This window comes from Hermetia illucens, chromosome 4, assembly GCF_905115235.1.
Source record: "Hermetia illucens chromosome 4, iHerIll2.2.curated.20191125, whole genome shotgun sequence".
NCBI lineage: Eukaryota > Metazoa > Arthropoda > Insecta > Diptera > Stratiomyidae > Hermetia > Hermetia illucens.
The window spans coordinates 12,571,815-12,596,419 of record NC_051852.1 but is presented as its reverse complement, the minus strand read 5'-3'; the positions used below and the strand labels follow the sequence as shown (position 1 = coordinate 12,596,419).

The window sequence follows — 24,605 nt, the reverse complement described above, 5'->3', positions numbered from 1 at the left end:
TGCATTGCTCAACGTTAACAACTAGACCGACCTTCAGGGGAAGTTGAAAAATAAACTCGAGGTGTTGTAAACGCTCGGAGCATCACTCAAATATACGAAACAGAAGGAGAGGTTTCCCAGCACAGAGTGGATGAATCTTTGAAAGGTTTGCACCACGTTGCATAGTCCAAAAGTCATTCTAGTGAACTCGAAGAGTCAGAAAAGTGTGCATATTGCCGTTTTCGGAATGTCTTCGGGAGTTACAGGGATTTTGACCAAGTCCAAACGCGGGAAAAGATGACAGTTTTGTAGTAGAGTGCCCAAAATCGTGGATGAGTGGGATGGGTTATCGGTCTAGAATAGTGTGAGCATTTAGACGTCTGTAGTCGCCACAATGTCTCAATTCACCATTGGATTTAGGCGCAATGTGAAGTGGCGAAGACCAACCACTGTCTGAAAGTTTGCAAATACCTTGCTTAAGAAGTTCATCGAACCCTTTCCGCGTAACTGCCAACTTCTGCGGTGGTAATGGACGCATCTTAGAGAAGAATGGGGAGCCAGTAGTGTGGTGCTGAACATTGTGGTTAACGGGCTCAGAGAGACCACGTTCGGTAGTGATGTTACGGTATTTTCAAGAAGTACGCGGATACCTACGTCGGCAACGTCTTCAAAAAAGATGGAAAGAGTGCTAGATGACCAGGATGAGATTTCTTCTGATGACCTAAGGGAAGTTGTGGGGGTCAATGAAGGACCTATTATGCATCTCCACTAGGAATCCATAGAGGCATTAGAAATCCGCGCCTAAGATGGGTATGCTGATGTCCGCGATTATGAAGCGCCAAAAAAAGCTCGTCGAAATCATAAACTCAAGTCTACCTACCTGTAGCCATACGATCGACGAAGAATTTGCTGCCGCGAGCTTTAACAGTTTTGGTATAAAATTATGATGCCGGGATGCGGGAAAAAATCCGAGGTTTGAGTGCCTATATGGATCAGGTAGTTTCGCCAAGAGGTCATAGATTGTGAGGGGACGTGGTGCTGCGTTTCGAGTAGCAGTCGCCAGAATCCCCGACAAGCATAGTTTTTCGGCGAAAATACGATAGTACCAGCATACCCCGGTATTTGCCAAAGATCCCGACGACCTACTATCCAATCACTCATTTCGGGAGGCGGATCTAGACCCTGATCTAGTTCTACTTCCCGAACGTGAAGCAACGACAGCTTCTGCCAGCTCAGAGAGGGTAATTTTTACTGCTGTCACCATTTGCTACAGCTGAGCCACCTGACTTGATGTATCGCGAGACACCTGACTTGATGTATCGCGAGACACCTGGCAAAGCATGGGTCACACGTAGACCTAAAAAAATTTTGTCCGCGGGGGCGGCTAACATGTCCAGAGACTCCGAATTCGCACGTGCTAGTAAGGCCTGTGTGCCTTGCGGGAGCCTCTGCGGCCACAAAGAATGTAGCAACTCGGTGCCGACTTTGTCACCACCCAATTGCTTCATTTCACGCAGTTCTATCAGTAGGTGGTTAACTTTAGTCGTCTTACTTACTGACAGGCGCTTTATGAGCTGCTTCTTAAGTCTTTTGTAAAAGCATTCCTCAAGAACGCCAGAGATAAGCTCAATTGTCTCCTAATCTGCCCCGACCAACGCGTGATTGAAGCGTATGGCCTCCAACGCGAATTGGGCTTAGGGCTAGAGAAACCACGAAGCTGGGCTTCTAAGCCAAAATGGCAGCATCCGTACAGCCACGAAAGTTACCAAGAGACTTGCCTCTAATCTGGTAGAGAACAGAATGGTCTCTTGTGGCGTTCTCTTTTTTTAAGGTTTTGTGTAAACACAAGCCGTGTCGTCGGCTTTCCTTTTGAGACTTGAGGTTCTAGTTCAGGTTTCCGCTGCCGAATGTGAACGATGAAGAGCTCGCACTCAACTTCTGTTTGCTGGATTGGGACTCGAGTCCCAATTCGGCTGCACGGTCTGCTTGGTCAAATTTCGATCGGCGTTCTGTCAACGCGGATTTGCAGGAAAACGTAAACACGCACACATCAAAATTACTCGTCTTCAATCTGGAGACCACAGTAGATCTACTATAGGCAGTACCCTTACAAAAATGACCCCACTTGCAAATGTGCTTGCAGAAGCTTATCTGTACACATCAGAGACGCTAAACAAGGAAAAGGTATAATATTCGTCAAATCGTATTGGTAAGAGAGAGATCGGTGAGCTTTTGTTATTCTGGTACTACGGCGTGCTCACCCATATGCAAAAAGTTGTTTCACGTATTCACTTATACATAAGCAAAAACTTGCCAATCTCACCAATACATTGGCAAGTCCGGGCGGTATGTCAAACACAGCTGATCGGGTTTTCGGTACATCTCGCTCATGCACAAGGGCAAAACAATCTGAAATCGTGTGTACTCGCACTGTTTTCCCCCCTTAAGGGGCAAGGGGGAGTGAGGTAGCTGTCTAGTATCTAACTGTGCTGGAGACTTTCCTCTCGGATTTGGTGAAGTAATTCCATACTAATCTGCTTCTTAAAAAAATGCGATCGAAAATAGAATTTCACAGTAGAACGACTGACCAGATGCGAATTTAAATTGAATTATGAACGAATCCACCCGGGGGGTCACGTGCTATTTCACAAAAATGCAAGTGCCTTTGCCGGTGCGTTAGTCACTGGATCTTGAAAAATATTCAAACATGGGGATTCGCGTGAGTCTAATAAGTAAAATAAACGGCACGCGAGCTAAACTGAGTGCCGCAGTAGTAAAGGAAGATCCACGACAGATCTCATCCTCGACCGACGTTTCCCCTGCCTCAAATGTTTTGTCGGACGCGGCCCCTGAAGTTCCCTCCTTGCCTTGGCATCCGCCTATGATTTTGTAGGATGTCCCTTTATGTGGAACTAAGGAAAAGAAGGGAAAAAGGGAGTCCTCAAATTATTTTTTTGTTTTGAAACAGTTGAATTTTCTTTTTCGGTTATTTTGGTTAATGATAATTCGCTTCTCTTTATACTTTTAGTTATTTCTCTTTCTTGTATTTAATCTTTTCATCAGTGCGTTGATACAATCGTTTTGGTAATTTTTTTTTACTTTCGCTGATCCATAATTACAATTTTGGCCTTGAACCTAATTGCGACGAACGATGAGCCGTGGGTTAGGCGACGGCCCATCATCAGGGGCGTGTGCGAAACAGCACTGCACTTCAGCCACCTTTGAAGACTCCGCCTATCTGCCGACAGACGGCACCCAACGGGGATCTTCAAGCACGGCAACCTATGTGAGAAGACCATATGATGTCACGCCAGAATCGCCGTCGGCGCTATCTAGAAACCAGGTTGATGTCGACGCTGAGCCTGTTTATCAAGATGTTGGACAAGGAACAGCGTTCTTCCACGCTTAAAAACCCTCCGAGGATGGATGGATCCCCAGCTCTTATGTCGCTTCCGTCGCTGTTACCCGCTTTGACTCTCGTAGCGTAATGTCCCCTGACAAAATGTACCATATCTTAAACTCTTGGGGTTTAAGGTATGACGGGCCAGAGGGATCATTGCCAATAGACAAATTCCTTTTTAGAGTCGAGTCCTTGAATACGTACGCGTACATACTGTTTGCGGGAGAAGCGGCGGACTGGTACTGGGAGTATCAGCAAACCAACCCAGACGCTGGATGGCCGGATCTGCAGAACACTCTCCGTGATCGTCTGTCAGATATTAATCTCTGGCAGCAGATCAGAAGCCGGACCCAAAACGACCGAGAATCCTTCGCGCCCGAGGAGGCTGAACTGGTTGAGACCCTGCGAGGCAGCTTGCGATCCAAAATTATGTGGGCAATTTTTCCCATTCATATAACAACCATTTGTAAGTTACATGGATGGGTCGAAAGAATTGAGAACCAACAAGACGGCTTGGCCGTACGACAGATGGTTAAAGTAGTGGGTCCAAAGCGTCGCTTGGCGGAAGTGGATTACGGGGAAATTTCTGGCCAAAGGTTCCAACAGGATCTCCATGACACTCGGGAAGCGGTTCGGTCTCGTGGTAGCTGGGACTATGATGATCTGGGACACCAGTGGCAAGATTACGTAGGAGAATTACGTCGTTTCTGTTATGGCTGCGGAACGCCAAACATGATGAAGCCGCAATGCCCCCGTTGTGCATTCCCAAAAAACTTCAGGATTTGTCCCCCTAGGGAAGAGAGGAGCAAAGCTCAATTTCCACAACTTTAAACTCCCCAACTTCCGATCCGCCTCTCGTCTTGAAGCGGTTCTACAACCTAAAATTGACTCACCCGGATTTGATCCCGTCATCCATTATGTCATTACAACTGGCAGCGGAACTCTTTGCCATTGCGTAGATCATCAAGAAGACTCAAGAGAACAAGATTAAGAAAGTGATTGAAATAATAAAACTTGTTGTTTCTTTTTCATTGGTGTGGATATTTATTCTTGCAAATACCGATATTTCGGGAACCACTTGTTCCCTTCAGTGCGAAGTTGTTAGCACTGATGAAGGAAACAAGTGGTTCCCGAAATATCGGTATTTGCAAGAATAAATATCCACATCAACGAAAAAGAAACAACAAGTTTTATTATTTCAATTAATTAATCGTTGGAAACACCGCATAATTTCACTCCGATTAAGAAAGTGGCTGCCATCACAGACTCTTCGCATGCCTGTAAACCTATTCTCTATCCACCAATTCCAGTAAAACCCTACAGCTGCTCTTCACGGAACGAAAAATCCCCTCTTGACATACACAAAACCTTCCCTTAAAAGGATAGACAGCATCAGCTCTAATATATGTGAAGTAATCACACCATCCTTAAATGCCTTAAGCACAAACTCCTCAGAAGCAAGTACTTTTGGAGCTTCTTAGTATAGTTTTTTTTTTTAAATTAAAGTACTGGTAATGCCGAAAGGTTTGCTGATTTCATTGCATTAACGAGAATAGAGCTTTAGCACTTTACCCTGTTTGTCCTCACAATGACCTTTTGCTAAAATATTCGGTGTACAAATTAATTCGGTCCGTTTTGTCTCTAGTGATCATTAAGGTTTCATATTGACAACTGATTGCGATTATGTCAAGGAGAATAGATATCTGCCAATTATATACAATGGATATTGCTTTAAGTTTTGCGCAAAACATCAGTTTTTTTATGTTAAAAATGCCGAATTTTGAGGTAATTAGGTCACATTTGCAGGAAGTTCTACTTTTGCCGCTGAAGCGATTAGAATGCTTGTGGAAGTGTATGGTGACAATCCTGGGCGTGATAACTTATGTTGGGAATGGTTTCGACGATTCAAGGATGGTGACTTTAGCGGTGATAACGAGCCTCGTTCTGGAAAACCGAAAAAATTCGAAGACGATGCGAGTCAAACGCATGATTAGTTTGCAAAATCATTGGGAGTGACACAGCAAGCAATTTCAGTACGAATAAAATGATGGGTCGAGCTTTACGAGAAAAAAGGCCAGCATACGTGGAAATGCACGGCAAAGCCATTCTTTTGCACGAAAATGCTCGCCTCATGTTGCAATTTTTTTACAAACACTCAAGTGGTATATTTTACAGCACTCGCCGTATTCACCAGACATTGCTCCTTCCGATTATTGGCTGTTCCAACGGATGCAGCACGTTCACTTCTTTTGAAGAAGTCGAAAATTGACTTTAAACTAGGATCACCTCCAAAGATGAGACTTTTTTTCGCAATGGAATTCGAAAACTGCATGAGAGGTGGGAAAATGTTGTAGCCAACGATGGACAATATTTTGATTAATCCGTTTGTTTATCTTGTTTCGAAATAAATGCATTGTTAACACTAAAGAAAACGGGGCGAATTAATTTGTACTCCAATAACTTGCGTATCGCAAGATGGAACCTTCATTTCTTCCTCTTTTTAAGGTTTTGTGTGAAACAAAACCTTATTAGAATCGAGACGGTGTCTGTCTGTCTGTCACACCCGATTTATTCGGAAACGGCTAGACCGATTGTCACGAAAATTGGTGAGAGTATGTAATCTGATGTTCCCTTTACATGCAATAAGTGGCGCCATCTTGTGTTACGTTTAAGGGGGGGCTCCCCATACATGTGAATGGCGGGTGTAAATTTTTTTTTTACACAATGTAGCCATGTGGGGTATCAAATGAAAGGTCTCAAATAGTACTTATCGAAACTGGTTCAATATTTGATGTTGGGTGAAACATAGGGGAGTGAGCGCTCAAAATATGACCCCCAAAAAGTGTAACAGGTCTCGTTCTCAGAACTTATCCAACCGAAAAATCTGAAAAAAATTAGTGATGCATCCCTATGAAATCTAGGCCTCAAAATATATCCGGTTCCGATATCTGCACAAATAGAGTTAATAATAGTATATTTCCACATTTTAGAAATTCACCCGGCACCCCCCTTATATTCATCCCAGAATTACAAAATTTGGCGCGTGTATAAGGAAGAACATAAGGCGCAAGTTGGTCAAGTTCGAAAAAAATCCAACTATTATTAACAAAGTTATAGGGGGTGAAACTTCACATTTTTTTGTGAATTTTGTGCACTCTACAACCTGCATGACGTCATCACGTATCAATTCGTCAATACCACTACGAAATGAGTTCTTATGAATTGGGTCGCAGAGAATTATTTCGTTTTAGTTTTTTAGTTACTTGTCAACCAGACATGTGTGTATGTAGGTATATAATATATGCGTGCTAATGAACTTTGGGGGTAGTGCCTAATTCAGATAGATATATGAAGTAAATCGGAAATACGGGTACGATAAATTTATATACTTGCATATATGTGTACAGTGTTCGGAAATAGGCAGTTTGTTTGTTTAGGGTGAGCGTAATATCTATGGCTGTAATATGTACGTATGTCTCGTAGTTTGGAAAAATATGAAGGATTGTGTTGGATTTGTAGCTATATACGGATAGAAAAATGTGCGCTGAAATTTCTTACATAAGATGAACACAAAACCTTTATACCCGAAGCGCGAGCTTCCGGTATTCCGACTTATTTATTATATTGTTTATAGCCAGACATCTGTCCGCCTGAAATCATTAAGAGCTATGCCGGTCGACGCCACCGTGATTAGTTTGCCAGAACCTCAAAGCACCCTCAACACACGCACTTGGTGCTGCCTAAATGACAAGACTGTAGAAGCGGGGCCAGCACAACCATCCATCCTGCCATCTAGATTTGAATCTTGGATAATAGATTGAGAGGCTTGCTCTCAACCAACTCGCCCATCGCACTTTCCCCTGACAAACAATTTTGCCTGGCCCAATATTCCACCTAATAGAAAAATTCTAAAAGTAAAGCTTGGATCCGTATGAAATAAAATTTCGTTGATACTTTTCTCAACTTCCTGAAAGAATTCATTCTCTTGCCCCTCATTCCAGTTGTTATGACGATCAATGGCCCAACGTTGATTCCATTGAAAACCCGACCACCCAATTAAAACAATCAATATTACGATAAATATTTTTATTTTTAATTCGTAAAAATAATCTTTTTTTCGAAATTTCTTAAAACAAAACGAATTAAATGCTTGTTTTAACCTAAATATTAATTGGGATTCATATTTCAAATTATAGTTGGAAAAGCTTTGGAACTCAAATACAAAATAATATTTTGTCAGCGTTAGATTAAAGGAATTCTATATTAATGTTATATTACTTCTGGATAACTAATATTAAACCGCAGCTTATATCTTTTCACCGCATTATCTGTGACCATATTGTCATTGATTTTTTAATGTAAAACGATTAAAATTTAACGATATGCCCGGATAATGGTAGCACGGTAATACTTTTTACAGGATCTAGGAGAATGGTCGTTACCTGTGATTAGATTTCAATTTACATTCTGCAATTGTAGGTGTTGATGAAGCATCCAATCCTCCTGGGAAGCATGCATATCGTCCAACGATGAAAACTTTCTGTAAAAAGTGTTTAGGATGAATAGAACCGATAATTGCGAGACGTTATTCAAAGAATAAAAGACAAATCTTTGGTGGCATGGAAGAATTCATTGAATTATAGTCCAATGTTGGTAAATATGGTACGATGCCTCCACCTGATTCGGTGCACTTCAAATAGGAATTCATTAAGGATCGCGTTCGACGGTTTTTCCAATCAAAGCATTCCGCGATTTGTAGGAACAAAGCATTGTAGCGTGCATGCAACATATTTACCATCAAATCGGACTATAAATTCGTACATTCCACGCTATAAAATCAATCATAAAATACATTCAAAATAGAATATCGAAAAATTGACTTTTATATCTATTTTCGTATATTTATATATATTATAAATACCTCGAATGTTATGTTTTCAGAGACGTGTGTCAATTTAATCTGTATATGAATTACACACAGGTTAACGCAATTACAGCTGGGGATAAACTAAATTTATGTGGTAGGTACAGTATGCAATGTTGTCATTATTAAACCATATTTCTGGTGAGTGAAATACATCAAACTTTCAAACACAAGAAAATATTTCATTGTAAACTCTTGGCTGCAGTACGTCCGTTACCACCGCGTACGTAAGCAAAAGGTTTATGGAAATATTCTCGGCATTTCTTTTAGCTATTTTTCATTGTCTTTTGTTTTTTTTTTTAATTTTTTTTTACGAAAATTAAACATAATGTATAAAATTATTTAAAAATTAACATAAAATATGAAAACAAGTACCTCTCGATGTTCGTACCATCACTATTTAGTTATGAAATGATTGAGTTTTAGAGATCAGGACACTACGTGTGTGGTATCGCTGGTGAACCTCACAGTGAAACCTTTAAAACGATTTCCGCTATTTTCAACTTTTTTTTTATTGGAGGGGAAAAGATCTTTTATCTATGCTATAGTTGATCGTTCAAGGAAACAATATTAAAATTATTACAATTATATTTTTTTTTGTATACCTCTCAACTTCATCATTGAAGCGGCGGACAGTAGACGGCCCTGCTTGCACGAAGACATACATACGTTCTGGGACAGATTAACCAATGTTTTATTTGTTCGATTGTGTGCAACAACATCGCGTCAAGACATACACGCTTAGATTCTAAGAGAACTTCCAACATACAGCTAGCTAAATTAGCTGAAAATTTCTTATAGTGATGATTGTAAATGTCCTCTGAGAAATTCTATTGGATATCCTTTTTTCTTGGCCAACGTCTTGGTGGACATGAGATGTATGATTGATTTGATGAATATTGTTTTCAAAAATGCTGTTACAAAAAATAATCCAGGAGTATTATAACTAGGAAGACATATCTTCCTCAATTCTTTTTGTTCGGGTCGCATCAAGACAATTTTAATTTTTGATTTTGCTTATAAAGTGTCACATTTTAACCAACAAATAGAAATAGATGACAAATCCCCTGACAGTTAGGAAAAGACGTTCCAAAGGATGCTATATAATGCATATCCTAGTTGACACCAACTGCGACATTAACTTCCACCGCCAAAGTCTGATGCTGCCAGACAGAAAATTAGATGCGAAGGCGAACAGAAACAAAACAGTTTATACTAAACACTTTAGTCCGTCAGTTTCCCATCAGTCAATTTTTGATAGATTAACTTATGGCTTATGGCGCTTCAATTTGTCAGAAACATGAAGCAATTTACGGCATCAATGCAGACGTTTAAAACATTTGTCCGAAAAAAGTTTGCTCTATTAAAATTTGGCACTGGAAGGCCAATGATACTAGCCAACATAAAATTATATTACAAGCATTTCCCGTCAATCCATTGTTGAAAAATGGCGAGGCGTCCTCCTCCTCCTTCGTATAGTCAAATTGATCTAAGTTTCGATCATCCGCTGTTTCTAGCAACATTCTCAGAATTCCAATCAATGCCTACCGGAGTCTACCAAGTTGACTACAAAATAGACTGATTGGCTTGAGTATCGAAAGTACATTGCTTCACACTTGTGAGAACATGCGCCCATCAAATGAGGCCTTGATTTCGACGAGACTACACATTTCTTCATCGACGTGTTAACATCAGGTGCTCTGAAAGGGACACTGAAGTCCCAATCACCAATAAATTTATTGTTAAAACAAAGAAAATACGACGAAACAAATTTTTCAAGGAATGCCATCGATTCTTTTAACCTTTTATATCTTTGCGTCATATTGTTCGAGCGTCAACAGATCAGCCCCACGAAGTTCGGAAATCCTAGAGGACGTCGTAAAATGTGTATTTACAGAATTTTCCTTGCGTTCGTTAAATTAAAAAAAAAAAAACAGTTTTCACAGTGAACATCCTCGTCTGAACAGCAACCGGCAAAATTCCTGAAAGTCGTAGGAATACCGAGACAATGCTGATCATTTGTCTTCAAATTAGAGAAACCACAGATATGCAAGGGATTCACTTGGGATCAAATCATCAATGCAGACGACCCAGTTCTTTTTTGCGAATGACGTGCTCCTGGTTTCAAAGCCATGAAAAGCAGATTTATGTTCCTTTTCTGTGCAAATGAAGCCCTCCAAGAAAATCTCTGCTTTTAATTAATAATGCCCCGAGCCACGAATGTCGGCGGAAATGGACTTTTCAACTCGAAGTATGAGTCGTATTTTACGAGAAGATCTCGGTCTCGGTGAGTACCGGCGGTGCGTTAGCCATATGTTAACGCCAAAACTGAAGGAAATACGGCGAACTCAGTGTCCTGCTCATCTGGAACGATTTCCCGGTAAATTTTCTGATGAAAAAATTGTTATCATCGAGGAAAAATATAACCGACAAAATGATCGAATAAAAGGTTACAATTGTTATGAAGTCGCGAGGAAAGATTCAACCGATAAAATTATCGAGTATATGCTCAGAATTGTTATGAAGCCAAAGAAAATGCGCGAGTCCAACGCCGTCACCATCTGACTTCTGTCATGGCATGGTGGGGCGTCTTATTTCACGGAGTAACTGATATTCATTTCTGCGAGGTCGGCGTGAAAACCAATGCGAGTGTGCACGAAAAGACGCTAGAGGATGTACTCGACCCATTGAGTGAATTTCTATTCGCTGGATAGCCATGGGGCTTCCAGCAGGACAAATTTTCCAAAGTTATGCCTTATATAATCCCTTATACTACTGCCAATCTTGCACTTCTAGGATGAAATTAAGGGGGATTTTCGGGTAAAATATGGTAATATGCTATTATTACCTTTATTTAAACAGATATCGGAATGGGATGTATTTTGAAACCTAGATTTCGTATTGTGATTTTTTTTAGATTTTTCGACTGCATCGGTTCTGAAAACGAGACCTGTTTCACTTTTTGAGGCAGACATTTTGAGCCCCTATATTATCAGTTCCGGAAAGTACTAATCGAACTCTTCCATTTGATACTCCACCATGACTATATTCTATGAAAAAAAAATGTTACCCTCCCGTTTCGCATGTATGCATCCTTCCAAACTCAAAAAAGGCGCTACTTGCCATATGTAAAGGGGTTCACAGACCACACCCTCTAACCAAATTTCGGGACAATTGCTTCGGCCGTTTCCAAGTAAATCCGATGTAACAGGCAGCCAGACCGAGAAAAGGAGAGTGGCCCCTCAGACAGGTAATTCGGATTTCGAAAGACAAGCTCTACTGCCAATGCGTTCTGTTGAGGAAGGAGGATCTTCGGAGGAAAGTAGTAAAAAACAACACGAGCCGCAGTTCACAACTGATTCTGCCTTGCGACGTAATACCGAAATGGCAATCCCGCGCGATAGGCGAAGGAGGTGGTTTTAGTGAGTAAAAATCTCACATAACCGTATGGCATTAACCAGCAATAGGTTTTGAACTTTTGCACCTTCCAACGCAAAAAAAAACAGACATTGAATCCATTTTAATAAGGTAAAACGCGTATTGTGTACTACAAATATGCACCGAAAGGGTAGACAACTAACAAGAAATATCACATTGACATTGTAAAACGATTGCGCGATTCGACAAGAAAAAAAACGACCACAATTTTTGTCAATCGGTGACTGACTTTTCCATTATGATAATGCGCCAGCCAGCGAACCTTGTGCAGCATCAATAGAATCCCGATATAGCCCAACTCATCTGGTATACTCTGCGCCAACACTTAGTACCAGAAGAACTCGTGTGCTGGATTAAATTGCTCTACCGCGATCCGAAAAGTAAAATTCGAAATTGACGGGCGTATTTAAATCGCTTCGCGTCTCTTTCAGTGTTCGAAGTGCCCTCTTACCACTTCTCTTTGTTCTTGTCCATCTAAAGTCCAGCGTCCTATACACAATTTTTTGCAGATGATGTGCTCATAGCGTCTCATAACTGATCTAGAGCTTGGTCTCAAATTGAATCTAAATTAAACTGTCTTTGACGACCGATTCCAATGAAACAAGCACAATCACTGTCTGTGGCAGTGGCCTGCCCAGAAAAGTGCGATTTAAATAACTCGGATCAGTGCTATCAGCCAACAATGAACTACGGAATTAGTGCAATCTGGATGAAGTAGCATTAGACAACAGGCGGTTTTGTGACCGACGTAACAAGGAACATCTGAAAACCAAAATTTACCGCAATACCATCCGTCACGTCGCCCTCTATAGTTCTGAGTGTTGGCCGATTATATAAGGCAACGAATGTCGCCTCGCGATAACAAAGACGTTGCGTTGAACCAGTGAAGTAACACGTAATGATAACATCCGCGACCGATATGGGATTTCACCGATCGTCGAAAAAATCCGAAAGAGGCGTCTTCATTGGTATAGTCACGTAATTCACGGTAACAAGAATTCACTTGCAAAGGTTGGCCTGAACATTGAAGTCAGTGGAAAACGACCAAAAGGCTAACCGAATTGGTACACTGGATGGTGATTTGAAAGCCTCGCAGGTGCATCCGAATCAGGGTTTTAACAGATCAAACAAAATGACGCAACCGATCAAGACAAGCCGCCGCTGTCTTCTGAATGGGTCAAAGGCTGAAGAAGAAGATAGGAAAGTAGGTCGAATATTTTTTAGACAGACCTCGCATACAATGGTAAACAAATCGGGAAACCGGAAGCTAAGCGCTTGAAAGGTTTTGTGTATTTCTTACGTAAGCATATTTAACTGAGCATTTGTGCCATTTGTACGTAGCTCGTAATGTTTATGCATTTACAGGAACCTCTCATACAAAGGTCAATACCATAGCTTGAAGAGGAGAAATTTCTTGCCTCCCTGAAAATATTAAATAAATGACCCCTAACTCTTGATTCCCGTAAGTTGGCGAGGGATACGAACTGTTTTTATATTTAAGATTTGATAACTTTCTGTTACTTTCTTTGTAATCTACATCCAAATAAAGCCTTGAGTTGATAACAGTTCAACGTGGAATTGATTTACGGAGCTTGATAGTTCACGCATTTTGTAAGTGGTAATTATGGATCTCATTTGATTTTGGCTCTATTTCCCCATGGGAAATATAATATACATTTATCATAATACTCCTGGAAAATTTGATTCAAATCATCTCAGTCTTAGCTAAAATTATCTCAATTTTACAAAAAGAACCGATACAAATATCAAATCAATCTACAAATGGCCAATCAAAATTATCCGCTAGAAATTTCCATTTTTTTGCTGATTTTTTTTTTTATTGGATTACACAATTGACACTAACCTGGTAGGGTGAAATACCGAACAAAGTCTCTACAGTCATTTGCAATTCTAACTAACCAAGTCCCAGTCCCTCTCCCACCAATGTCTCTTCACGTATAATCATTTCAATTTTTTACGAGTAAATGCAACGCTGAATTGGCTAGTAGTGCTGTTGAAAGAACAATTACTCACCTTTTGTGATTTGCATTAATTTTCTATTTTGGTCTATTGGGGTACCTCAATTATGTGTAATGTGTGGTGATACGCTAGGACGAACTATCGCTACGGGAATCTATCGATGGCTGTGACTACGTGATCGACTCCTTCGGCGGGTATCTCGGTCTCCTGTTGAAAGAGGAGGGATTTGTTGAAATTTCAAATGTTTGGATAACAAACTATTCACTTACTTCTCATACGGTCCCTATCCCGATCGCGACGATCTACATCGCGGTGACGATCTCTGTCTCGATCTCGGCGTTCGAACTCTCTTGAAAATTCTCGCCTTCTGCGGTCATCTATCTCAGGCCTGAAAATAGAAGAAAAATTATTTTATTGCATTTTTTAGTCTTAATAAAAGCAACAGTGTGGCGGAGCGAAGAACTTGCTTGCCGCATGCACGTAAGTGCGAATCGCATTAGCCATGACATCGAAAAACAATTTTTGACAACGAAAATTCGTTGTCAATTGGAGCTCGAGACGTCAAGCAGGAGGAGAGAGGTTACCCCTTTCAATTTTATTCAGTTAAATAAAGACAATTTATTAAGAAAGGAATCTTATTTATTCCACAATTAGTGACCCCGAAGAACATCAAAGTGGAGACTTCTATAACGCAGAAATCGACGGTTCTCATACAGAAGTCTTGACGGGATTATCGTGATGAATTGGAAATTTTTCGCTAAATAAATAAGTGTCCAACCGCTTAGATTTTTTATTGAAAAAAATATCGCTAATTGGAGCTAAGACATCGAGTACGGATTATACTTCGTCATTTCTATTTATGGTGAAAAGTTAGGGTCTTCGATCAGTTGATCACATCGAAGTTGGAAGCAAATAAGTGGCTTCGTCTAAAGTACATCCTTCAGCTTTTACAAAAACACCCCTATCAAGGTATGAGCGTCTTCAAAAACACCCCTATCAAGGTATGAGCGTCTTCAAAAACACCCCTATCAATGTGTTGCTGGCCCTATGCTTCCTACAATAGCACCACTTAGTTGTGAAGTTGAGGAACCATTGAGGATAGCATTTATATTGACACCACCACTGGTACGGTACCAGTCTGTTGACGAGAACCGAATTCGTTTAAAGATTAGGATTATTTGAAAATCTTTAATAATGTCGCAACGGTAATGAGTTCCACTTCCTTGGATACTATACCGCAACTTGCACAACACACTGAACTGGAGTAACTTGAACCGGCACCGACGGCGCTATAAGGACTATTCAGATCAGCGACAGGAAATTCGATGCCGCCAACAACAACCTCTTTCACATTTGAAAGTGCAGCACAGCCTCACGCCCAACAACAACATCCTACATTTTTCATATTATTGAATAGATTAAAGCAAGCGTCGGCACTGCGACTTTCTCTTATCATAAAAAAGAGAACGCCAAAGGACCGTTTTTGCTTCTTTGGTTCTCGAACTCCGCTCATTTAACTTGTGCATTTTCTGTTTTGGGTTGTCCGTTTCCGCTAACGATATCCTTAGTAACTACCGCGGCTGCACAGGTGCCGCCTTTTTGGCGTAGGAGCCCGGCAGCATGGTTCCTCCAACTCGAGGTCCAAATCACTTTGGGCGGCGTCGTTCATTTTAATTACTCGTTGGTTGTGCTGAACCGAGAGACAGTTGAGCGTGTCCCCGACGACCTCGAGAACCGCTTTTACAAAAGACTAAAGGAGCAGCTCATAAAATGCCTGTCAATAAGTGAGACGGCTAAGCTTAACAGATCTAATGCTGGGTGACCGTGCGTCAAACCAAATGCTGCATGAAATGAAGCAGTTGGGCGGTGACAAAGTCGGCACCGAGCTGCTGTAGTCTTTGTGGCTGCAGAGACTTCCGGAGAACACACAGGCCATCCTGACGTGTACAAATTCGGGGTGCCTGGATACGTCAGCCGTCAACACGGACAAAATTCATGAGGTCCACGTGCGACCCATGGTTGATGAGTTAGCAGAGGCCGTCGTATCGGTGCTTTACGTTCTGGAAGTAGGACTAGATCAAAGTCTAAATCGCCTCCGGAAATGGGCAATTGGTTAGTTGGTCGTCGGCACCTTTAGAGCATGCTGATACGATCGTAGGTTCGCAATTCCTGCAATTTATCACCAAACAAATCGGACTTGCCGGGAATTCTGGCGACTGCTACCAGAAATGCAACACCACGTCGTCTCACAATCTACGACCCTTTGAGCCGGCGCAACTACCTGGTCGTAGGTAGACTTGAGTTTAGGATTTCGACGGGTGTCTACTTGTCGCTTCATTATGGCAGACATCAACATTCCCATCTTAGGCGCGAATTTCCTTTGCCACCATGGTTTGCTAGTTGATACTCATACTCATAATGAGTCCCTCATTGACCCCACCACTTCCCTTAGTTCATTAGAAAAAATCTCATCATGCTCATCCAGCATTCTTTCCATCGTTTGTGAAGATGTTGCCGGTGCCGGTCTTCAAAAATATCGCAACATCACTATTGAGCGTAGTCCCTCTGAAACCGCTAAGCATGATGTTCAGCAGTCAACACTACTAGCTCTCTAAGGTGTATTCATTACCAACGCAAAAGTTCGTAGTTGCGCGGAAAGAGTTCGAAGAATTTCTTGAACAAGGCATTTGCAGACAGTGGTTGGTCTTCGCCACTTCGCATAGTCCCTAAATCCAATGGCGAATAGAGACCTTTTGGCGACTACAGACGTCTTAATGCTCAGACGAATCCAGGCCGATATCGCATCCCGTCACCCACGATTTTGCCCACTCTATCGCAAATTGTCGTATTTTTTCGAACTTGGACTTAGTCAAGGCATACTATCAGATCCCTACCTGTAGCACCCGAAGACTTTTCAAAAACGGCAATATGCACACCTTTCGGACTCTTCGAGTTCACTAGGACTATGACTTTTGGACTATGCAACGCGACGTAACCGTTTCAAAGATTCATCCATTCTGTGCTTGTTTTGTATATTTGGATGATGTTCTGCTCGCGTCTTCTTCTTAGGCCGAGCATTTAGAACACCTAGAGGGCCTTTGTCAACGTCTTCTTGAGGCCAATCTAGCACTCAGTGTTGAAAAGTGCAAATTTCTACAAATGCAGATGAGAGTCCTCGGCCACTTGATTAGCTTTATAGGCATCCAATCGGACGCAGCCATGGTGCAAGTGATCTCGAACTTTCCGCTTCCAAAAACCATTAAGCATTTCAGAAGGTTCTTAGGCATGTTAAACTTCTATCGTGTTTTTTTTCCAATACCGCACACCATTAATCGATCCATAACGCCTTGTCTGGGCCGAAAGCCAAGAGTCCCGTCTGATTGTGTGGTTCACAGAGGCTGACCAGGCGTTTGAGACCACCAAGCAACAGCTGCTGAATGCTAAATTTCTGGCATTCCCTCAGCAAGATGTACCCCTAGCCGTATTGTCCGATACCTCAGACATTGCCGTAGGTGCTGCTCTTTAGCAAACAGTGAATCAAATCTGGCAGTCGTTGAGCTTCTTCTCCAAACAACTCAATTGCGCTCAACGGAACTACAGTACCTAAGACCGTGAGTTAGTAGCTGCTTACTTTGCAATTAAATACTTCCAGTATTCCCTTGAAATCAGGCCGTTCACATTATTCACGGACCATAAACCACTCCCTTTTATGACTTACGATTTCGTCCAGGGCAGAGGCAACTCATCAGACGCTCTCACCTCTGCCCTGGGAACAGCGTGACCGAAGTGGTTACAAGATGTTATTTGCTCCATTTAGAAAATTTATGACTTGCGAAGCAAATACCATCTTGTAACCACTTCGGTTACGCTGCTCCCAGGGCAGAGGTGAGGCAGCGTCTGATGAGTTGCCTCTGCTCTGAACGAAACCGCAAGTCATAAATTTTGCAACTTAGGTGCTTGCCCAAGGATGAGGGTTTCGTGGACAACAACCGTGAGAGCATGTTGCTTTCCAACTGGTCCTGCCGCCATTAAGTGGATGGCGGACTTAGGAATCCATCGATTCTTAAACAAAATTTCATTCATTTTTGCTTTGAAACAAAACCCCGACAATGCGTTCCCTCGCCAACTTTGGCACTGGAGCTTTATCAGCCAGTTCACTTCCGATATTCAACACGTGTCTGGAAAAGATGACGTGGCTGCTGACCCTTTGTCACGTATTGCAGAAGTCAAGATCCCTGCCACCGTCGATTTTCCGGCAATCGCAGACGGACGACCCAGTTCTTCAGACGTTGAGCTTCACGACCAACTCCAAATACATATTTAGGGAGTTTCCTATCTTCGGCTCAACATCCAGTTCCATTCCGGCCGATTTCCGAAAGGAAGTATTTCATGCCGATCATAATGTGGCGCATCCAGACATTCGCACAATGAATCGGTTAGTCACTGCCAAGTATTTCTGATCGTTCATGAACAAGAACATTAATTCTTGGGCCAACCAGTGCATCGAATGCCAGAAGTGCAAAACTACAAAGCATGTAAAGAGGTGGAGTGTTCTCTCGGTCCACCAAGCGTTTCCACACAATTCAAATGGATATCATTGGTCTTTGCGAGACTAGCACGGTTTCAGGTGCCAAAGACATTACTGCACAATATTGGGCAAAGACCCTGAGTCGAGAATGGATTCCACGCTTTGGTGTGCCAGCAATTATAATCACTGATCAGGGAGCCCTCCCTTTTCTCAGAATTGGGCAAACTCCTTGGTTTGAACGTCAAACGGACAACCGGGTACCACCCGCAGTCCAATGGGTTCCTCGAAAGCTGGCACATGAGGCTCAAGGCCGCTATAATAACCCAAAACGACGCTTCTTGTTCGCAGGTTCTGCCACTCGTTCTACTTAGCCTCCGGAAAGCCAATCGAGAAGAATCTGCTGCAAGTCCCACGGAGTTGGTATACGGGGAGAACCCAAGATTCCTCAGCGGCACTTTTCTCGACATCAGATCGAGACTCAACGGTCTGCTCAAGGACGCAATTCCAAAGTTAAAGTCGCCACCAACCACGCAAAAACCGTGGCTAACGTGTCCAGGGATCTCCAATCCTGCATGTACTAATTAGGACGGACGCTCCTCGGAAGCCGCTGCAGACACCTTCGAACCAATCCACCAGGACCGGCACCATTATAGTCTCAACGTCGAGGGCACGGTCAGACGGGTGTCTTTGACTCGACTAAAGCTCTTCGTCCAGTAAGACAACATGACCAGGGCGAGAAGTCCGTGATGTGTCTGTTTTGACTTGCGGTAGTTGGGTTGAAGGAACCCTCCGCCTGGTTCCTCACTGAAACGCATTTTGGATTCAGCTGGGGTTAAAGGGTTGTGGCTGAGCAAACAGCTTATGTGTCGCTTGTATATAAGCGCGAATCGCGTCAGCTATAACATCGAAAAACAATTTTTGGAGTGAAAAATCTTTTCCGGTGTCAGTTGGAGTTCAAGACAAGTCGAGCGGGAGAGGAGAGGTCAGAGATAATGTATTAAGCAAGAAAGAGGTTTAAATAAAGTAACGCTAAAATTGGGTAATCTTATTCCAACAAAAGTACATACCGTCTGCGATCCCTGTCACGATCTCGCTCTCTATCTCGTCGGCGATCCATTCCATTCTCATATTTCGCTTTCCTCTCCTCCTCCCTGCGTCGCTCCTCTGATTCACGCTCCTTCTTCCGTTGTTCGTGCATTTCTTCCACAGCCTTACGAAGCTTTGAGTATCCTAAATGCTGCTTGCCTGTTAAGTGATCCTCGATCCGTTGTTGGGCATCTCCAACTATAAGAAACGCCCCACACACCTCACACACTTCCATTTGTTTTTCTTGTGTTGTATTTAGATCTGCAGCCCAACTCGCCGTTCCTGTTGGGGCTGGTGGAGGTCCGTCCGAGGCTATCGAACTTGTCGTCGAGTTGGCGGACGATTGGACTGCTTGGGACTGGCCGCTATCGTGTTGGCTGAGTAAAGCTTCCTTTTCTTCTTTTAATTGCTCGCATAGTGTCATTAAACCCTGGAATAAGCATTGATAACATGAAATTTTCAATTGCAAAACGTTTGAAACTAATCGAAGCAACCATTGGATGTCTCGGTAAAAAACTTTACAATCAACTGTTTACTCAGAAGGAACAAAATGTTTTCTCGAAACCACCAAATCACTACACTTCCCGGTATGACTTTTACAGATAAAAGCAATATATTTCCTACAGAAGTTCAGAAGCAAGAAAGTTGATAGGCTTCGCATGAACCCGGAGCGTTTCTTATGAGCACGCTTTGACAGAGATATTTTGCGGTTGCTAAGTAACATCACATCACATATTCCCTAAGAATAAACTAGAAATTTCAGGAGAAACGAATGAGGATTGAGCTGGGCTTCATCGTTAGCTGTTTTCATATCAGCGTCAACTTCCGAGAAACCAAACCACAAAAACTCACTGGAAGGATGGCAATGCTCACCTGTGCTTGATCCACGTCGCCCCTGTGGCCAGCTTCCTCTGCTTCGTTTAGCAACTTCTTTATCCTAGCGTTAAGATTGTTCAACTGTTCCTGAAATTTAGAAACGTAGACGGGCCCACCTTCTCCTTTGTTCATGAGCAGCAGTCGCTGTTTGCCTTTCTGTATTTTCCGATCGACTTCGTTGATCATATTGTTGCAAAACCGCAAGAAATCATCCTCGTACTGACGCTTCCGGGCGCCGGGTCTTGCATTCTCATAAAGACGCTTCGCTTCGTCATCATGGAGCTTGGGGCACTGACCCAAGTCGGCCCTCGTGTTCACGAAGAGATCATGCGGACAGAACTTCACAAGGTAATATTGACAAAACTGCAACAAAGAAAATCGATTTACGGTAAAGCAGCCATTGAATATTTGCTTGTAAGATTGCACTCACCTCCGGATCGTCCCAATTCACTTTTTTCACCTTCACCGATGGGTCCAGGTTGCGATTGCGACCCATCAATTCGTCGAGCAAAGCCCGAGCCGTTTCCACCATTTTGCTTTAGTTTTACTTATTATTTAGTGTACAATTACCTTCAAGAGCGATGAGAATATCCTATCATGTAATTGCAAGGATGAATGATTCACTACAATATCCGAAATTATCAGCGAACTCGAGACAACAACTTCCACTCAACAAAGCCTTATCAAAAATGGCCGATCACTTCTGTGTTGCCTGATATTCATTGACAATTTGACAGTCGCAAAGATAATCAAAATATTAATGCTGTTATCCATACACGAACCGATGGATGGGACTTTTTAAATGGAATTTCTTTAAGGGGGTCATCCCCTGTGTGTCGGGTTGGAGAAATCGATTTTTTTTTGCATGAATTGTATCTATATGTAGTGGAGAATATGTGAGCAAAGGGATTTTCCGATATTCCGAGTCGTTCAGAAATTACAGTGTTAAACAGGTAAGGAGTTTGCAGCCGCGGCTAGAGTACTCCATGAGAGAGAGTATCGAATCTTGTTTTACCTGTTAGTTTTTTACCTGAGCCTTATAAATTCGAACACAGGTATAAATATAAAAAGATGGAAAACCAATCAATTGTCTAAATTTATTTGCTGTTTGGAATAAAAAGGATAATCCAGACTAGAGTGAGCACTGAAAGGCTTTCAAGCTATACTCGGTTGCTGTTTGTGTGTTCAGTGATTTTTTTAAATGGATCGTACGAAGGGAGATCGCTTTAAAGTTCAACGTCATGCTCGCACTAGAAAACGAGTATTTCATGGGAATCGATACTTATCAGAGAAGAAAAAGGACTTCGCATCAACATCAGCAAAGATACTTTTAGCAAGCATGAACATCGATGTTCCAATTGCGACAAGTTTTGTATATTATATATAGAATTTGGCTGGAGTTTTCTCCGGTATTTCTGCAAATTTCTGCAAATAATAAAATATACGTAGTAGTAAAAAAAGAATGCGTAGGACATGTCGAGAAAAGAATGGAAACGGGGCTTAGAAATGCAAAGAAGAATCACAAAGGCATTGGTGGAAAAGGGACTGGAAAACTTACTGATAAGGACCTCACTACATTTTTTGGGCTGGCTATTCGTCGACACGCAAATTCGATAGAAGGAATAAAGCAAGAAATTTGGGCAACTTTCTTCCATAAATGTTCTACAGATGAAAATCCTTAGCATCCAAATTGTCCAGCAGGCCAGGACAGTCGGTGCAAATGGCGTAAAGCGGATGCTAAAGGAGGAGGAAGATAATTTCCACCACGAGAAGGCACCTTTGACTGAAGAAGTTCAAACAGTCATCAAACCAATCTACGAAGATTTGTCACGAGATGATCTCTTGAACAGATGTTAAGGAGCAGAGACCCAGAATAACAATGAGTCGTTAAATGCATTGATCTGCACTTTCGTTCCTAAACACCCTCATTCTGGGGCCAAGGATGTAGAAATAGTCACTTTTCTGGTTGTAATTATTTTCAATGAAGGATTCAATGGCATTCTCAAAATCCTAGTGACAATGGGATGTCAAGTTGGTCACATATGTCAGGTTTATGTTGACCGCCGTAATGAAGCGCGAATTTGGCGGTCCGAACGACGATCGACTGACCTCGCTAAAAGAACCAGAATTGAAACCAGAGAGCAGCAATCGGGCTTACAAGACTTTTTTGCAGAAACGGAGGGTACTCTCTATGGACCAGGTATAGCAGATTAATGGTGAATTAAAATTTTACTGTTGATAATCACATTTAAATTTTCAAATGTGTTTTTCTCGAAACGCCATCTTGAAAATTGGCTGCCACCATAGCTCAAAATCTATCCAACCAAATTCTTTGAAATTTTCATGACTTCTTTAATACATATTTCTACGGTCCGCAAACTAGGATAATTGCAATCGGACGGGTCGTTTTTTTTTATTCATAATAAAAGGCGTAAAAAAACACCAAAATCCAAAAAATTAAGTTTGAAAGCCCACCAAAAGTTTACCTTTTAATATTTTTCAATTATCCTAGTTTGCGGACCGTGAAATATTGGCCACATTAAAATGCCGTTTAGTTTTTTTCTATCAGATGAACACAGCGCCCTCCAGCGTGGCAGCAGAAAAACACTTTTTTTTGGAGATGGGTGCATAAATTGACACGTATTCCAAAAACTAGCTACGATATCAAGCCGAAAAATTTACCACATGTACTAGAGATATCAACAAACATATGGTGAAAAAATCACGTTTCTATCTTTATGCAGTCCTCCAAAATAATTTTTCAAAAAAAAGCAAAAAAAACGGCCTCCACACGGGATGACCCCCTTAAACTCCTTGCTTATTTGCATTGACTGTTTTTTAGATGGAGGAAGCCCCTAATGTAAAACTGCATGCTCCCGGTTACAGTACTTTTCGCAACGACGCGGGCAGAAGCACAGCCATACTAGTCAAAGCGAGACTTAGGGCAAATAGCATCTCATCAGCTGCACTGGCATCAAACTGCCTGTTAGCAGTAGTCAGACTTTCTGTTAGGGGTGGAAGTGTCCTCCGAATCTTAATCGGCTCTCTATACTTCCCGGACGGCACAGGTCGTCACCTCATTCCCATTCTGGCCAAACTCTGAGAAATCGCGACCAGTTTCGATGCCTTCATCCTCGGCGGTGACCTCAACGCGAGGCACGTATTACACCTTGGGCCGACTCAGTTAACAAACGAAAACGGCAAGGTGCTCTTCGATTGGTTTCAGTCAGGACCATTTCTTGGAGCGGGCATCATTAACGTGGGAGTTCCATCTTTTCCTCGTGGGTCTTTTTTCCTAGACGGCTTTATAATCTCGTCTAATCTCTCAGCTCAGCTGCTCCTCTTTGGCAGCCCACTCCAACCATCATGCCCTCAGCCTCTCTCTACATCTACAGCAAATTCTCCTTTCACTCCACCATACGCATAAATGCAGATTCTTCAATCTGACAAACTAGGACGATTTCCTAAGCGACTTATCGTGCGCTGGGCCCTCCCCTGGACAAATCGCGCATCCACTCTAATGTTGAGCTAGATACATACATCTGGCTATTCAACTCTGCCTTCGAAACTACTATTGACAAACACGCTCCAGTTAAAGAACCTGGTTACTACAAACACTGGCGCCTTTCCCCCTCAACCCTCCCTTTAGTCCACGATAGAAACAGCGCAGAAAGCGATTATTTCACCGGTTACGGAATAGATGCAACACTAACTACCGCCTCCTCTTCAAGATCATCAAATACCTCTCCAGCAAAATCAATGGAGCTGTTCGGTCCGAACTGAATGCATCTTACAAGAAACTCCTCAAATCCCTCAAACCTGGCCCACAAGTTTTCTCAATAATTAATCGATTGACTGAAAGAAAAAGATCTTCTATTAACGTCAACCACATCCCGATTAAAATAGGTAACCTCCTATGTCACTCCCTTGACGAAAAAAATCCGCTTGCGTACATTATTTCGCCAGCGGACCCAATCTGGAACTCGGTGGTCACCACTACTGTCAGCGATAAAAGGTTAAGCTTGGAAGGGTCTTACTTTTGCCCCTTTTCCTCCAGACAGGCCCGTTCGCCTCCTTATTTACCTCTCTAGAAGAAGTTGAACTTGCATTCTCCCGGTCCGACAATAAAAAATCTTCGGGCCCCGACGCCATCTCTAACGTTGTCCTGCGGAAGTGTGCGCGTACCACCAGTGAACGTCTCACCATCCTCTTCAACAACTGCCTGGACAACGGCCACATCCCGGTATCTGGGAAATCAGCCCTCCTCATACCTATCCCAAGGTGCTCGGGCGATCTCAAAGATATGAGGCCTATCTCTTTTTTTTCCAATATTGGAGAAATCTTCGAACGTGTCACCTCAATAAAGACTACTCCTCTATCATTCCACTTAATCA

The 24,605-nt window shown here is 42.3% G+C and overlaps 1 protein-coding gene across 3 annotated transcripts; it reads right to left on the bottom strand.

The window, feature by feature from the left end:
• Positions 1-7,555: 7,555 nt before the first annotated feature.
• On the bottom strand, positions 7,556-20,917 carry LOC119654427 (luc7-like protein 3). 3 transcript variants are annotated; one of them, XM_038059820.1, is made up of 7 exons: positions 20,642-20,917; positions 20,209-20,574; positions 19,317-19,765; positions 13,991-14,109; positions 13,821-13,928; positions 13,606-13,752; positions 7,556-7,919 (listed from the first exon to the last, which is right to left on the bottom strand). In XM_038059820.1, the coding sequence occupies exons 1-5, from the start codon at positions 20,741-20,743 to the stop codon at positions 13,876-13,878; spliced, it is 1,089 nt and encodes a 362-aa protein (XP_037915748.1). In that variant the 5' UTR covers positions 20,744-20,917; the 3' UTR covers positions 7,556-7,919; positions 13,606-13,752; positions 13,821-13,875. The 3 variants fall into 3 exon arrangements, with proteins under 3 accessions (XP_037915748.1, XP_037915747.1, XP_037915749.1); XM_038059819.1 differs by lacking the exon at positions 13,606-13,752 and having other exon boundaries at positions 13,776-13,928; XM_038059821.1 differs by lacking the exon at positions 13,606-13,752.
• Between the last annotated feature and the right edge of the window lie 3,688 nt (positions 20,918-24,605).